The sequence below is a fragment of the Baudoinia panamericana genome (genome assembly GCF_000338955.1).
Source record: "Baudoinia panamericana UAMH 10762 unplaced genomic scaffold BAUCOscaffold_13, whole genome shotgun sequence".
NCBI classification, from domain to species: domain Eukaryota; kingdom Fungi; phylum Ascomycota; class Dothideomycetes; order Mycosphaerellales; family Teratosphaeriaceae; genus Baudoinia; species Baudoinia panamericana.
The window spans coordinates 376,433-389,915 of NW_006911269.1; the positions used below are offsets into that span (position 1 = coordinate 376,433).

The window sequence follows — 13,483 nt, forward strand, 5'->3', positions numbered from 1 at the left end:
AAAGAGTAACCGCCGCGGCCAAGTGATCTGAAACTGGCTACGGATCAAGACAGTCACACTGACATCTGTCTCACCTCGTGCACGCCATGTGCCCGTAAGCACTACAGTCACCCAAGTACTCGGACTGGCACGTTACGGCATGACACTGCGTATTACCTCTGCACTTACTCAAAACGGAGGCAGCGACGTTGTGGGCCTGCAGCCGTCTTTAAATGCCGTCACAGACGGGTTGGAAGTTTGACGCCATGGACGTTGTGAGGCTTGCGGCCAAGCCCGCAGAAATCCTGCGGTTGTCAGGCGCTTCTGCTCGTGTTCTTGCGCATGCGCTTGGAAGACCAAAAATGCCGGTGTGACTGCGAGATGAGTGATTGATACGGCAATTCCAGCAGCTGTTCAATGACAGCAACAAATGAACGCTCGCTCATAGATCATCGTGGAGGATGATGGGTATCGCTTTTCCACACTTACGGTTGTTGAAATACCGCCAGAAGCTTTGGTCTTTGCGGTCGCACTGCCAGACTGCTTTTTTGAGCGATTATGATGTCGCCGTGTATGTCTTCTTGGGAAAAGGGAATCTGTGAACACGTCAGCCTCTTTCTAGATGTCCTGGGCCAAAAGGCGGCTCCGCCAGACGACATACGAAGGTCCTGATACGCGCAGACTTTGGGCAGCAAGCCATTGGCCCATGTCAACGCACGTCTCAAGCTTCTCGCCCTTTGCGACACCGGCGAAGAACCCTCCTGCGAAGGCATCACCTGCACCTGTGGTATCGACAATCTCATCCTTGTCAATCTTGTGGACTGGAAAGCTCTGTACCTTGTCGTCACCTTGGACTGCAATTACGGTTGGCTCAGTGCCTTGGGTGATGATTGCCGTCCGCTTCCGCTTGCTGTTCTTCTTGGGCAAGTTAGCAAGGTGCTTGGCAATCGTTGGAATGTCGTGGGTGTTCAGGTCGTGGGAGTCGGCGTAGGACATTGCTTCGGTCTCATTGCCAATAACGTAATCCCAGTACGGCGCTGTTTGATCGAGTGCGTCCTTGAAAAACTGCGGTATGAAGGGTGCCGACAATGACAGAATGAACGTCTTCACAATTATTAGCAACGGACATACACTGAAGATGGTGACCGCAACGGACTTTGTTCTCCTTAGCCGCCTCTTCACCAAGCGCCAACACCGCGGGTACGCAGACGGTCAAGTGGTAACCTCCAACGTAGTAAGCTTTACTCTTCTCCACCAGGTCCCAGTTCTCCTTGAGATGCTCGATTTTGTAACAATTCGCTGCTGCCAAGTCCGTGCACATGCTCCGGTTGTGACCGGTGATAATAACGCCACATCGTCCCGTAGGCTGCTCCTCGTCGTAGCGGTACTTCGTCTGCAATCCAGCTTGGTCGCATGCGTCCTGTAGGATCTTGGAGAACTTGTCCTTACCCACACAGCCCATAAAGACAACAGACTCTGGTGGAAGCATGTATTGTGCCCCTCTGGCTGTGTTCTGAGCGGCACCGCCTGCCAGCATCTGTACGTCTTGCTTCTGCAACAGCTCTTCGTACAAGCCCTTGTGCTTGTCTTCTGCTAAAATCGCATCGTTCGGTTTCAGACCGTACTTGTCAAGTAGAGCTTGATCGCTAGAGAACCGTTAGCCCGGCTACACCAAAACAGAAAGGAGGCAAGTAGAGAGGTTACCCTTGTGCTTGTATGTCCAGCAATGGATTCTCGAGACAGAGCAGCTCGTAGCTGCCCGCGGATGTCATATTTTCAGGATATGATTGTGAACTCTCAATGTAGATAGAGACCACATTGGACATTTGTTTGACCACTTTCTTCAAAGTTTTGGCGGGGCACACAGAAGCCCCACGTCACCGCAATGGCTTTCGAGTTTTCAGGGACAGAGCAAGAGTGTCCGCGCAATGTTCCACTCGTATGCTATCAGCATAAGAAACTGAAATACCTGCATACAGCACTTCAAAAAGATTGCATGAGAATGGCATTTGCAGCCTTGTCCCGGATTCACTGATCCTTGTAAATTAGGTACAGAATACGTTCATGTTCCTAGGGGTATCAAGCGCCAAAGTAATGCCTCGCTTGAACGCTGTAGAAACCGCAACCCCAAGCGCTATGCTCATAGCGAGATCAAGTCAACATTGCTGAAGTCGGGCGGATTTCTGCCAAAGACGACCTTCCCTTTGCCATCCAACGCCGTACCCTCGTTCGAGATCCAAATGTTCGTCTTCTCGACCATGCCCGTCTTGTCCTTAGTCTTCTCATCCAGCGTTGCCGGTATCTCGACCGTGCTCATCTTCTTGGCCCGCTTGATCTCGTCGTCGCTGACGCCGAGCCTGTCACGTGGAATCCACACTACAGGCCTCTTCGCTCGTAGTGCAGCATGCTGGAACGCGTACCGAACGAGCAGATCACGCTCTTGAGGCGTCAGGTCCTCTAGCTCGTCAGCAAAGCCAGAATAAAGCGCGTCACCAATTTCGTGTTGCGCCTCAACGTCTTGCCGTGAGTTTAGCTTCCGAGAATCAATGACAGGCTTATCGTCCGCTTTACCGATTGCTAGGTACCGCAAGCGAGCCACAGCCTCTGGAGCAACTGTTCGCCAGCGATCCGTCTTCCACGTTGGCTTGGCGGCTTGCTCGTGAGCGACATCCGTGTTGGATGGTGAGGCTGACAGCTCCCCAGTAGGTCCGGTCGACACATGAGCGCTGCGCCTATGCTCTACCGCAGTCTGCCGATCCTTCTCCGACAGCGCATCACCTGCTGCTTCTTCAGCTCGTTCGCGATCCTCGAGCATATCTTGTATGTCCTGATCGTCTCCTGCACCGTCTTGACCTTGATGAAGTGGCGCGAACTTGCTCGCCTGCTCCTTGGCGAACGCCTCGTCACGAATGACGGCTTCATCTTCCAACGTAATCGGCAGGAACTGAAACAGTGGGCTGAAGGACTGGTTGAGTTGCCACTGGTATACCGCAGTAAAGACGAGCGCAACGATCATGATTGCGGCCTGCGGTATGCAGACGGCACTGCCTTGCTCGTCCGTGCTGATGAAGAAATAGCCGATCAGGCACAGCTCCAAGAAGTAAACGCCGGTAAAGAGTTGGTTGACAGCCGTGGGAAAGAGCAAGCCACCCGTGTCGTTGCGGAACTGCGTGACGTAGAGCACATTGTACCGTTGAACGATCCAGAAGAGACCGAAGATGATGATCATGAAAATGAGGATGAACGGTGAGATGACGCTGTAAATGATGCCGATTACAGCGTAGTTGGTGAAAGTTGGGAAGTAAGAGCCCCACTGAATGCTCGTGAGCGTAGTCTGACGTTGCCACTTTGCACGAGGCGTGTTGTCGAACAGTGCGGGAAACACAAACCAGCAGATCAGTGTAAAGGTTTGCAATAGCGTCGATGCGGAGCTGGAAAGAGCCTGCACAAGAAGGTAGGAGTAAAAGTAGTCCGAGGCCTTCGGCAGAGACGACGCCAGAGACTTGATGACCTCCTGTGGCTGCCGGGCGAGTGTGGTGAAGAAGGCAGACAAGCCACTGGCAAGCGTTGCCACGAAAAAGACCTGGACGAACAGAAAGGTGAAATACCACATCTGGACGCCAAGTTCGCGCATATTGCCAGTTGGAACGCCCTGCAGCTTGACCAAGAGTCGGAAGATTATCGGCACCAGCAGGAGTATAAGGTTCAGCAGAATGGGTGGAAGCAGACCCTGAATTATACTTATCACGACTTGGGGTAGGTTCTTCACCCAAGCGAGCCAATGAATTGTCGACCCTAGGGTGTCGAGCTTAGATAGCGCGGAAGTGAAAGAAACTGGTACGGCGTAGAGCACGATGAGGCCGAGACAGATGGCCAGCACGATGAATGTCCGGAGGTATCGCTCCCACCACTTGATGGACATGTTGTCCCAAAGAACGTCATTGGGGCTGATCTCAATCAGTCTGGGTGCCATGCTTTGCGGGATGTGGTGTGATAACGACTGGCAAGCCATATGCGCGGCGACCTGGTGGTTGAACTGGATGAAGGCGCTATTCATGAACGGGAAGCGCTCCACATCGTTCTGGTCCGCTTCAATCTCAAGATTAAGACGAGCAAGCTCGCGCCGTAACCAGTAAATCTTGTCGACTTTCTTTCCAATGAGGGGCAGGCTGATGAACCAAGAGAATACGGGCAGCCGTGCAGTTTCCCGATCCTTCTGCTCAATATAGACTCGCCATAAAGGTTCTCCGCCCTTATCTTCATCATACTCCTTGTCGATGGCAGTCGGATAATCCGGCTTCGCAGCCTCGTTGCCGTTCTTCCAGAAAGTCAACTTCTCAACCCACTTACTGCTCGAGAAGCCAGAATCCTGCCTCTTCGCCGGATCTTGGGCGGGGATGTTGGCTTTGACTGCGCTTGCGTTGAGTGGAAACTCATCCTCGTCTGCGGTGTGCGGCTGTGGCGAAGGAAGTTCCAGCGACTTGTCATTGTTCTTCCAGAGCTTCCATGTCATATGTCTCGGCGGGAGCGGTGGCGGCTCTTCAATCTGCATCTGAGACCTCGGCTTCGACTCGACAGATGGCCGCGTCACATGTATGTCTGGCCCACCGACTGTGGTCTCACTCTTGGGTGACGCCTGCGCATAATCTCCCGGCACAGTTGCGGGCAGCGCGAGCGGATGCGGCTTAACGTCTGCCGTAGCGTCACCCATGTGTAGGGCTGTGGTAGGCGCTTGGTCGCCATTCCGCGAGGCATGCACGAGCGCATCCTCACCCTCAGAGAGATGACTCTGCACGTCTCCAGGCTCTGATGGCGGCGTTCTGAAAGGTGGCGTTGGTGCGCCGTCTGTTTGATTCACCGGAGTCTGCCGGTAGAGCGTCTCGTCTGTGACAAAGCCATTGCCAAAACCACGGTTTGCGGCCTCAGTAGTCTCGTCAAAGTCGTGTCCGACCCTGCGAAGCCCAGCATCAACATCGCCGACGACTCTCTGTCCGAGCGCACCTACTCCCTTAGTAAGAGCGCCAAGGCCGTGCCCGACGACGTCTAGACCTTGGTTCACCGCTCCGAGGCGGACCTTGTCCAAGCCTTGGCTCATGATGGCGAATGGAACTGGAGCCTTGTGGCGACGCTTTTCAAGTTCGTGCTCGTGCTGCTTCTCCTCATGCTCCTGCTCCTCGTGCAGGATGTCCTGCAGTCCGTGAGGCGTATCGTGCTGATCACCAGCACTAATGCCTCGACCCTGTGCCATGCGCTGCGCAGCCGTGTCTTCGTCATGAATTGTCTGTTTCCTCTGCTGCTTCGTCTGCTTCTTGCGTCCTTCCTTCTTCGCTTTCTCCTTCTCGTGCTTCTTCAAGCAGAGCTTAATCAGGTTCGTTTCCGCAGATTCTAGTTGCTTCGCATACTTGTCACGCATTTTCACCTTGTTTGCTAGCTCATCGAAGTTGCGGTTGATCCAGATGTTCTTTATGCCACCCGGAAACACATCATATAGGCCTGAGAGGGCCTCCAGTGTCAACCATTTGCGAGGAATGCCCGTCACTAGCACAGTAGTCGCCGAAGCCCGGATTCGGTGCTGCGGCGAGGTCAGGAAAGCCTGTCGGACTCTGATATAACCGCGCATTTCCTTGTAGACGACGTAGCAGAACCACATGATTACGCCGATAGCCATAATTAGATGTGCCCATAGCCGGCTTCCAACATAAGCAGGCGCCACGTTGGAGATGGAGAGCCTATCAAGTCCATTGCTACTGCCACCAGAATACCTGTTCAGCGGCAGCAGTATTGGAAGAAGGATCATAGCCACAGGCGCGAAGAACTTGAGCAGCATCCGCAGGTATCGCAGAAAGAAGTACGCATCGAGACCACACTTCTGTATGACTGCCAGGTTCGGCGTTGTGAATAATGGTTCCAGCCATCGTATCACGCCCTTTGGTGGAGCTGGTACGCGTTCTCGCTCCGGCACCAAGAACGATTTCGGACCGTATATGCGAGATAGGCGTCTCCGTAGCAGCAGAAAGATCAAGGTCTGTACTCCGAACGAAACTAAGCTACCAGCTACTGCGGCGAGAAAGGCTTTCGCTGTTATCGACTGGCTTTGCAACGCCGTGCCCGCTCCGCAGTTGAAGGCATCGAGAAAGGAGGAGCTGCTGCATGTCGGCTGTGGTGGGGAGGACATGATTGCGTACGACTCGCTGTCCAGCAGGAGTCAGAACGTTAGTCGATGTTGTTTCGTGTGCGGCGCATCAGATATTTAGAAGAATGAGATCGAATGTTAGGGAGAGAGTACAGCAAACATCTAGGCTCAGAGTGACCGATTCAAGGTTCACTGGTGTTTGGAGCAAGCGCCTCGCACACGCCATCCGTCAGCGGCTGCCGGGGAGCAGCCAAGAGAAGGCCACATACGCCACGATCGAAGGCGATAACTAGTAACCAATTGACAGTTGAGCATTTTATTGTTACGAGTCAAGACCATGGTTATCCATTGAATGGATGTCTGCCAAATTGACTCTTCTCGCCAAGTGCAACACCGTGTGCTTGCACTGTCTTCGCAAAATCCTTAACAGTTCTGTTATATTCGTCTTTGCTCACCTCACCCTTCAATAGCTTGCCCAACATCAGCGCGTCAAATGCCGCCTGACCAGTGGATGCAGCAGTATGCGGTCGAAAGCCTGCCAAGGCGTCTCCGACAAGTAGCACCTTCCCATCCATAAACTCATTCTGCGGACTGATTACGTCCGTGATGGCCTGCACAAATGGCTGCCTTGTCCTGTTGACCGCCTCGGCGAATTGCGATGGCAGACTTTCCGTAGCATATGCTTTCTGCTTTGCCCAGACAGCTTCCTTCATGGTGCCAACCGGCAAAGTGACGGCATGCCTTCTATCATCCGTACCAGTCATCAGCTCGTTCAGCTCCGGGCTGCCTTCAGGATAATTGCAGTACCAAACCCAGTTGAAGAGGCGACGACCTGCATCGAGGGTGCCACCTGGGCCAGGAATAAGGTAACCCAGGATCTGAATGCCCGGCGCGTGATAGAAAGTAAAGCGCTCGACGAAGACCTTGCGGGCAGCGCCGGAGAGCTCAGTCTCTGGCACCGTGCCTCGCCATGCGACATAGCCTGCGTACTTCCTCTCTACGGTAGGAGCTAGAAGACGTCGGATACTGGAAGAGGCGCCATCTGCCGCTAAGACTAAGTCAGCAGTCGCGGATTGCTCACCATGGTCCATATGCGTCCATTGCACTTTGACGCCGTCCTCTACACTATCAATGGCAGTAACGGTACATCCATTGTCATACTGCGCTCGGGGGCGATCATCCGCCACTAGACCTTTGACGTGTTCGCTCTGCTGGCCGTCAACGCGCCATCTCAGCAGATGATAGAGTAGATCCCATGAAGTCATGCATTGACTCCAGTGATTGACCGTCTCGGGCATGATCTCGCCTTTGCGATTCAGATAGTGCCGTATTGGACTGATGACCGCAACCTCGCGGCCAGGTCGGACATACTCGGCGAAAAATTGCTGGGTCTCGCTGCCCGCGACAACGCCTGCACCTTGGTCATGTAGCAGAGCGGTAGGGGAACGCTCCAGAATGCGCACTTTTGGTGGTGAAGGCAGGGATAGAAGGGTCAATGCGTGCATCAAGCCAGCAAGGGAGCCGCCAACGACGATAACGGATTTGGGTGAGCTTCCCATCTTTGCTAAGGATGATCCAACGTAGAAACAGCTTGGCTTTGAAACTTGTGAGAAGTACACGATGAAGATGACATCAAAGAAAATAGTCTGAGAAGTCGACAGGGGATAAAGTGGATGGTGGACGGTGAGCTATTTCGGCCGTCTTCCCAGCCCAAATCGTGGGAGACTGGCAACGCAGGAACATGATTTCATCTGTCTGCACGCAGCCAATCCCAGCGGGGGGCGTAAAGGCGTTCGATGAGTGCAATTGCAATGCTGGGTGAGAGTCTTGTCGTCTGGCCGATAAATGTCCTGCAATGACGTTGCCCTGCAAGAAGGTTTCGGCGAAGAAACGGCCGTGCACAGACCTACACGCGGTTCACACGCGAAACCGCTCCTAAACCCCAAACGAGCAACTTCGTCAGCCAGCCTCAACTTTCCCGATGTCAGCAAGATATTGAACCACAAGGATCGACAGAGGCGACGTGTTACTTTGACGGCCCTGTAAGAACCTAACGGTCCACTAGAACACTGCAACCCATCCGTCTGAGACTATGGCGACGACCGCGTCTCCCTCGGGCCACATCCGCAAACGACAATACCAACCTTCCATCACCTCATACTACAGCGCCGACGGCTCGCGATCACAGTCTTCGAGATCACCGCTCTCACCTCCGCTACCCGACGAAGTCCAGTCGTCACTGCTGAGTGTTGGCCTACGCGTGCGGAAGTCATTGGCTGAGGGCTACAAAACGCAAAAGTCTCTGGCTGCGGATAGCTTCCCTTTCCCGAGTACGGCACCTCCACCGTCCACGGCACCGACAAGGTCAGATCACAGTGAACGGACGAGAGAACTCACGCCGTTTTGCGGGCTGCACAAAACGGGTGGGTGGGCATCGCAGCCGGAGGCTTACGTGCCGCCCTCGTCTGCGCCTCCTGTCTTGCAGCGCGACGAAGAACACCTGCCTGCACTGACGACATCGCAATTGACGCTGCCTTCTTCTACGCAGAGTAGCTTCGGTTCGACTTCAGCGCCGGAGACAAATGGAACCAAGAAGCGGACGTTCGAGGACGAAATGGAGGACGACCTGGACGAACTGTTTGATGAGATGGATGCTGCAGGACCGTCCAGCAGTATTCGACGTCTTGCCAAGCCGAAGGCAACCTTGAGGCGAGCGGCAACGGATGGCGTACTGCTCGACGTTGGGCATGAGGACTTCGAAGAAGCAGCCTTCTTGGCTCCGATGGACGTCGATGAGTAGACTGGCAGGCAGTTGAGGCTCTGCAGCTATGGTTTCCATGCACGGCTTTTAGCGTGGCGTATGGGTTTGGGATGCTGTGATACTAGATAACCCATGAGCGATGAAATCCTGTACAGTGTCTACGTGTTACGTTGATATGAAGCTGAACTAAAGCTACGCCGTTTCAATGTGCTGTACGAACGTGATATGCGATTAGGCAACAGTCTAGCGGCCTGGGGACTGGAACAATGTCACGTGCTTGCAATCCACCGCCTTCATCAGCCCCACCAAGAATCCCACTTGGGTGCGTAAACAAATCCGTGAATTTCAGGCAGGAGCCAGCAAGCAATACACATATTGTACGCCTTCAACTGCAATATCGAAGGCAGCTTGCTCTGTGGAGTGTGGTTTACAAAGCAGGAGTCCCACGCTCATTACATCATCTAAACACGACCTCCAGCTCGCGTTTTCGCAAGTCCCTGCAGAGCGGACGCTGTCTTGGACTTCACTCAAACCCCGAGAACGCATCCAATCCGGCGAACCGAGCGACGGCAGCCCTGAGACCAGCGCATGATTGCTCTTGGCTTGCCGTCTACTTCCTCCATACCTTTTCGAGACAAATATTCACGCCAACATGGATGTCAATCAGATCCTGACAGGGACGCTGTCTCCCGGTATGTATACCGAAGAATGCACGTGACAGGCTTGGAAGAGCGCTGACAGTGTGCAGACACCGCAATACGTACACAGGCTGAGGCGCAGCTTACACAAGCAGCTGAAGGAGATTTTGTAGGTCACAGACATGCTACAAGAACATGGACGGGGCGCTGACAATCGCTTTTTCTTACAGCAAGGCTACCTGCAGACGCTCTCACGTGAGCTCGCAAATGAGCAAGCGCAGTCGCAAGTGCGCATGGCCGCTGGCCTGGCGCTCAAGAACTCCTTCTCCGCCCGCGATTATGTCCGCTTAAAAGAAGTGCAAGCTCGCTGGCTGGAGCAGATTGATCAAGCCACCAAGACGCAGGTGAAAGGGTTGGCATTACAGACTCTCGGTTCTACCGACAGCAGGGCTGGGCAGTCAGCGGCGCAGTTCATCTCCTCAATCGCAGCGATTGAGCTGCCAAGAGAGCAATGGCCGGAGCTAATGCCGACGTTGGTGGAGAACGTGGGAAGCGGGAGTGACCAGAAGAAGCAGGCTTCGCTTACCACCATCGGCTTTATTTGCGAGTCCGACGACCAGGACCTAAGAGACAGCCTGGCCCAGCACAGCAATGCTATCCTCACAGCTGTTGTGCAAGGTGCACGTAAGGAGGAGCCGAACAACGACATCCGTAACGCGGCCATCACTGCGCTTGGTGATTCTCTAGAGTTCGTTAGGACCAACTTCGAGAACGAAGGCGAGCGCAACTACATCATGCAGGTCATCTGCGAAGCCACCCAGGCGACCGACACCCGCATACAGTCCGGCGCATATGGCTGCCTGAACCGCATAATGGGTCTCTACTACGAGAAGATGCGCTTCTACATGGAGAAGGCGCTATTTGGACTCACAATCCAAGGCATGCGGAGCGAGGAAGAAGACGTTGCGAAGCTGGCCGTCGAGTTCTGGTCCACTGTCTGCGAAGAAGAGATCAGCATCGAAGACGACAATGCGCAAGCGGAAGGGACCGACGCTCTAAGACCCTATTACAACTTCGCACGCATAGCCACGCAAGAAGTTGTCCCGGTGCTCCTCGATCTGCTCGCGCGGCAAGATGAGGATGCTGCTGACGATGAGTACAACATCTCACGCGCAGCATACCAGTGCGTGCAACTCTGGGCGCAAGCTGTCGGCAGCCAAATCGTCGCTCAAGTGCTGCAGTTCGTGGAGAAGAATTTGCGGAGCGAAGACTGGCACCAACGTGATGCAGCCGTCTCTGCCTTCGGCGCAATCATGGAGGGTCCAGACGAGAAAGTCCTCGAACCTCTGGTCAAGCAAGCACTGCCTGTGCTCATTGGCATGATGAATGACAGCTCGATCCAAGTTAAGGACTCGGCAGCCTATGCTCTCGGTCGCATCTGCGAAGCTGTGCCTGACGCGATTGATCCAAACGAGCATCTGCAGACACTCATAAGCGCACTCTTCCAGGGCCTGTCATCACATCCCAAGATGGCTGCGTCCTGCTGCTGGGCTCTCATGAACCTTGCGGACCGCTTCGCTGGTGAACCAGGTTGTCAGACTAACGCTCTCAGCCCGCATTTTCAGGCAAGCGTGCAGTCTCTGCTCCAACTCACAGAAACCACTCAGGACAGCCAGCTTCGAACTGCTGCCTACGAAGTACTCAATGCATTTGTCACCAACGCTGCGCACGACGCTGTGCAGATGGTCGGCTCGCTGTCTGATGTAATCGTTGACCGTCTTGAAAAGACTATGTCAATGCAGGTGGTTAGCGTCGACGACCGCTTGATGCTGGAGGAGATACAAACAAGCCTGACGTCAGTGCTTATTGCCATCATTCAGCGACTGGAGAAAGAGATTGCGCCGCAAGCAGACCGGATCATGCAGCTACTGCTCCAACTCCTACAGAGTCTCGGACCCAAAAGCTCCGTGCCAGATACCGTCTTTGCTGCAATCGGCGCCATCGCCAACGCCCTCGAAAGTGACTTCGAGAAATACATGCCGGCCTTCTCACCCATGCTGCTGGGGGCGCTAAACAACCAAGAGGAGCCCCAACTGTGCGCCATGGCTATCGGGTTAGTTTCAGACATTACGCGTGCATTGGAAAGCAAAGTGCAGCCTTTCTGTGACCAATTCATGAACAGCTTGCTCAGCAATCTCAGGTCGACAACACTGGGCAATCAGTTCAAGCCCGCCATTCTACAGTGCTTTGGCGACATTGCGCAGGCGATCGGTGGGCAGTTCGAAGCATACCTATCTGTCGTGGCGCAGGTGTTGCAGCAAGCGGCTGGCATCTCGACACAGGGTGAGAACGTGGGTACCTTTGAAATGCTCGACTACATTGTCAGCTTGAGAGAAGGCATCATGGATGCCTGGAGCGGCATCATCAACGCGCTTCGTGCAGGTGGCAAAAGTAAGTCTCGTCTACAGGGTTATCGTTGGACAAGCTGACCTTCGCCACAGCCAACCTGCTGCAGCCGTACGTTGAGTCGATCTTTCAGCTGCTGCAGACTGTCTACCAAGATCCCAACCGCACAGAAGCTCTACTAAGGTCGTCAATGGGTGTCATTGGGTAAGTGACAATGCACTGTAAGTCCACCGTTCACTGCTGACGAGCTTTTAGCGACGTCTCAGAAGCCTTCCCGAACGGCGAAGTCAGCCACTATTTCCGCGCCGACTGGCTAACAAACATGGCACGCGACACTCGCGCTAACAAGGACTTCTCGCCGCGTACGCAGGACACTGCGCGGTGGGCGAGAGAGCAGATCAAGCGTCAAGCCGGTAAGTCTATGATCCACTCTTCATTCGCGCCGTCTATGGCAGTTTTCGCATTACGAAATCGAAAGTGCGGAAACGCCCTCAGAGCTGCTTGAGCATTGGTCCCGATTACGACTAGGACTCTATCTATGACTTGATGATTTCATCAGGGACGTTTATGGTCATTGGCTGAAGGGCCGGAAACCTTTCCTTTCATTTCAGCATCTCTATATGAATATCTTACTGACTCCTGTGAAGCTGCTGCTGGAAATGTGCAGATGTCTTGAGCATGCAGCTAAGGATACGAACGACAGTTCAAGACGCTCAGCAGTTGCGCTGACAGCGTGCGCATAGGCGTATCGCTCTTGAAGGAACAGCTCTTGGACATGAAAGAGCTCGGCCATGCCTTCGGTGGCATGTCCAGTCAAGGGAGTAGCGCGCCATCCGTTCCACACTCGACGCCGTCGAACAGCCCGCCATTATCACCTCCACAAGAAGTTGAGCGACCCGAGCACCTACGCCGCGTCTCATTCCAACTATGATCAATAAATTGATCCGCGCGAGATTGGCACTGAGTCTCCGCCGCCCGCCATCCGCCACTCGCGTACCCCATCCCGGCATCCTAGCCCACCCATACGAGCCCGACACCATCACCACGGCCCCACCCACCACCGCCCCTGACATCCACACCACCAGCATCAATGTACGACACCACAGCAGCAGCACGAAGGACGCTTGAAAGGCGCCCAGATACCCGAATTTGTTTTACACCGCTACGACCCAGGAAGCGTTGAATGCATAGCGCACAGGCACCGCCGATCCCTAAAAAGGCGACGTCGGAGCATTTGAGGAATGACTCAATACTTCAGTCCTTGCCTGGAGCGGACAGCCTAGGACGAAGCCTGAGTGCTCGCGGCTTAGGAACACTAGCATAAGCACTGTAATCACACATTCTCTCAAACAGGCTGAAGCCTTCGTGCTCTTACTCTTTCACAGTCGCTTGCCGAGCAATTTGCAACACGTTTTGCCAGAGGTTGGGCTAGAAGTCTATACACTAAAAAAGACTCTATGGACTATGTCGTGGCTTATACTCAAGCATGGATATGTGGATGATGGTCCTAATGACACCTTTGTGGAAGTCGCGATGGCGGCCAGATTCCGGACCTAACGGCCGTTG

The 13,483-nt window shown here is 54.1% G+C and overlaps 6 protein-coding genes across 6 annotated transcripts; 2 read left to right on the top strand and 4 right to left on the bottom strand.

Annotated features, from left to right (window-relative positions):
- Positions 1-597: 597 nt before the first annotated feature.
- Positions 598-1,751, bottom strand: BAUCODRAFT_77899 (uncharacterized protein; the record flags this gene model as incomplete). Its single annotated transcript, XM_007682285.1, has 3 exons — positions 598-1,083; positions 1,136-1,625; positions 1,684-1,751. The coding sequence occupies 3 exons, from the start codon at positions 1,749-1,751 to the stop codon at positions 598-600; spliced, it is 1,044 nt and encodes a 347-aa protein (XP_007680475.1).
- Positions 1,752-2,119: 368 nt separating this feature from the next.
- Positions 2,120-6,154, bottom strand: BAUCODRAFT_78650 (uncharacterized protein; the record flags this gene model as incomplete). The annotated part of the gene is made up of 3 exons (XM_007682347.1): positions 2,120-2,512; positions 2,579-4,615; positions 4,871-6,154. The coding sequence occupies 3 exons, from the start codon at positions 6,152-6,154 to the stop codon at positions 2,120-2,122; spliced, it is 3,714 nt and encodes a 1,237-aa protein (XP_007680537.1).
- A 149-nt stretch (positions 6,155-6,303) lies between these two features.
- BAUCODRAFT_281546 (uncharacterized protein) lies at positions 6,304-7,814 on the bottom strand. The gene has a single exon (XM_007682463.1). The coding sequence runs from the start codon at positions 7,669-7,671 to the stop codon at positions 6,454-6,456; it is 1,218 nt and encodes a 405-aa protein (XP_007680653.1). The 5' UTR covers positions 7,672-7,814; the 3' UTR covers positions 6,304-6,453.
- Positions 7,815-8,185: 371 nt separating this feature from the next.
- On the top strand, positions 8,186-9,073 carry BAUCODRAFT_38223 (uncharacterized protein). The gene has a single exon (XM_007682165.1). It carries the CDS (start codon positions 8,205-8,207, stop codon positions 8,910-8,912), a length of 708 nt encoding a protein of 235 aa, XP_007680355.1. The 5' UTR covers positions 8,186-8,204; the 3' UTR covers positions 8,913-9,073.
- Positions 9,074-9,525: 452 nt separating this feature from the next.
- On the top strand, positions 9,526-12,422 carry BAUCODRAFT_78155 (uncharacterized protein; the record flags this gene model as incomplete). The annotated part of the gene is made up of 5 exons (XM_007682304.1): positions 9,526-9,565; positions 9,622-9,680; positions 9,742-11,962; positions 12,013-12,121; positions 12,173-12,422. The coding sequence occupies 5 exons, from the start codon at positions 9,526-9,528 to the stop codon at positions 12,420-12,422; spliced, it is 2,679 nt and encodes an 892-aa protein (XP_007680494.1).
- A 104-nt stretch (positions 12,423-12,526) lies between these two features.
- On the bottom strand, positions 12,527-13,255 carry BAUCODRAFT_282028 (uncharacterized protein). Its single transcript, XM_007682464.1, has one exon. It carries the CDS (start codon positions 13,003-13,005, stop codon positions 12,631-12,633), a length of 375 nt encoding a protein of 124 aa, XP_007680654.1. The 5' UTR covers positions 13,006-13,255; the 3' UTR covers positions 12,527-12,630.
- Positions 13,256-13,483: the final 228 nt, after the last annotated feature.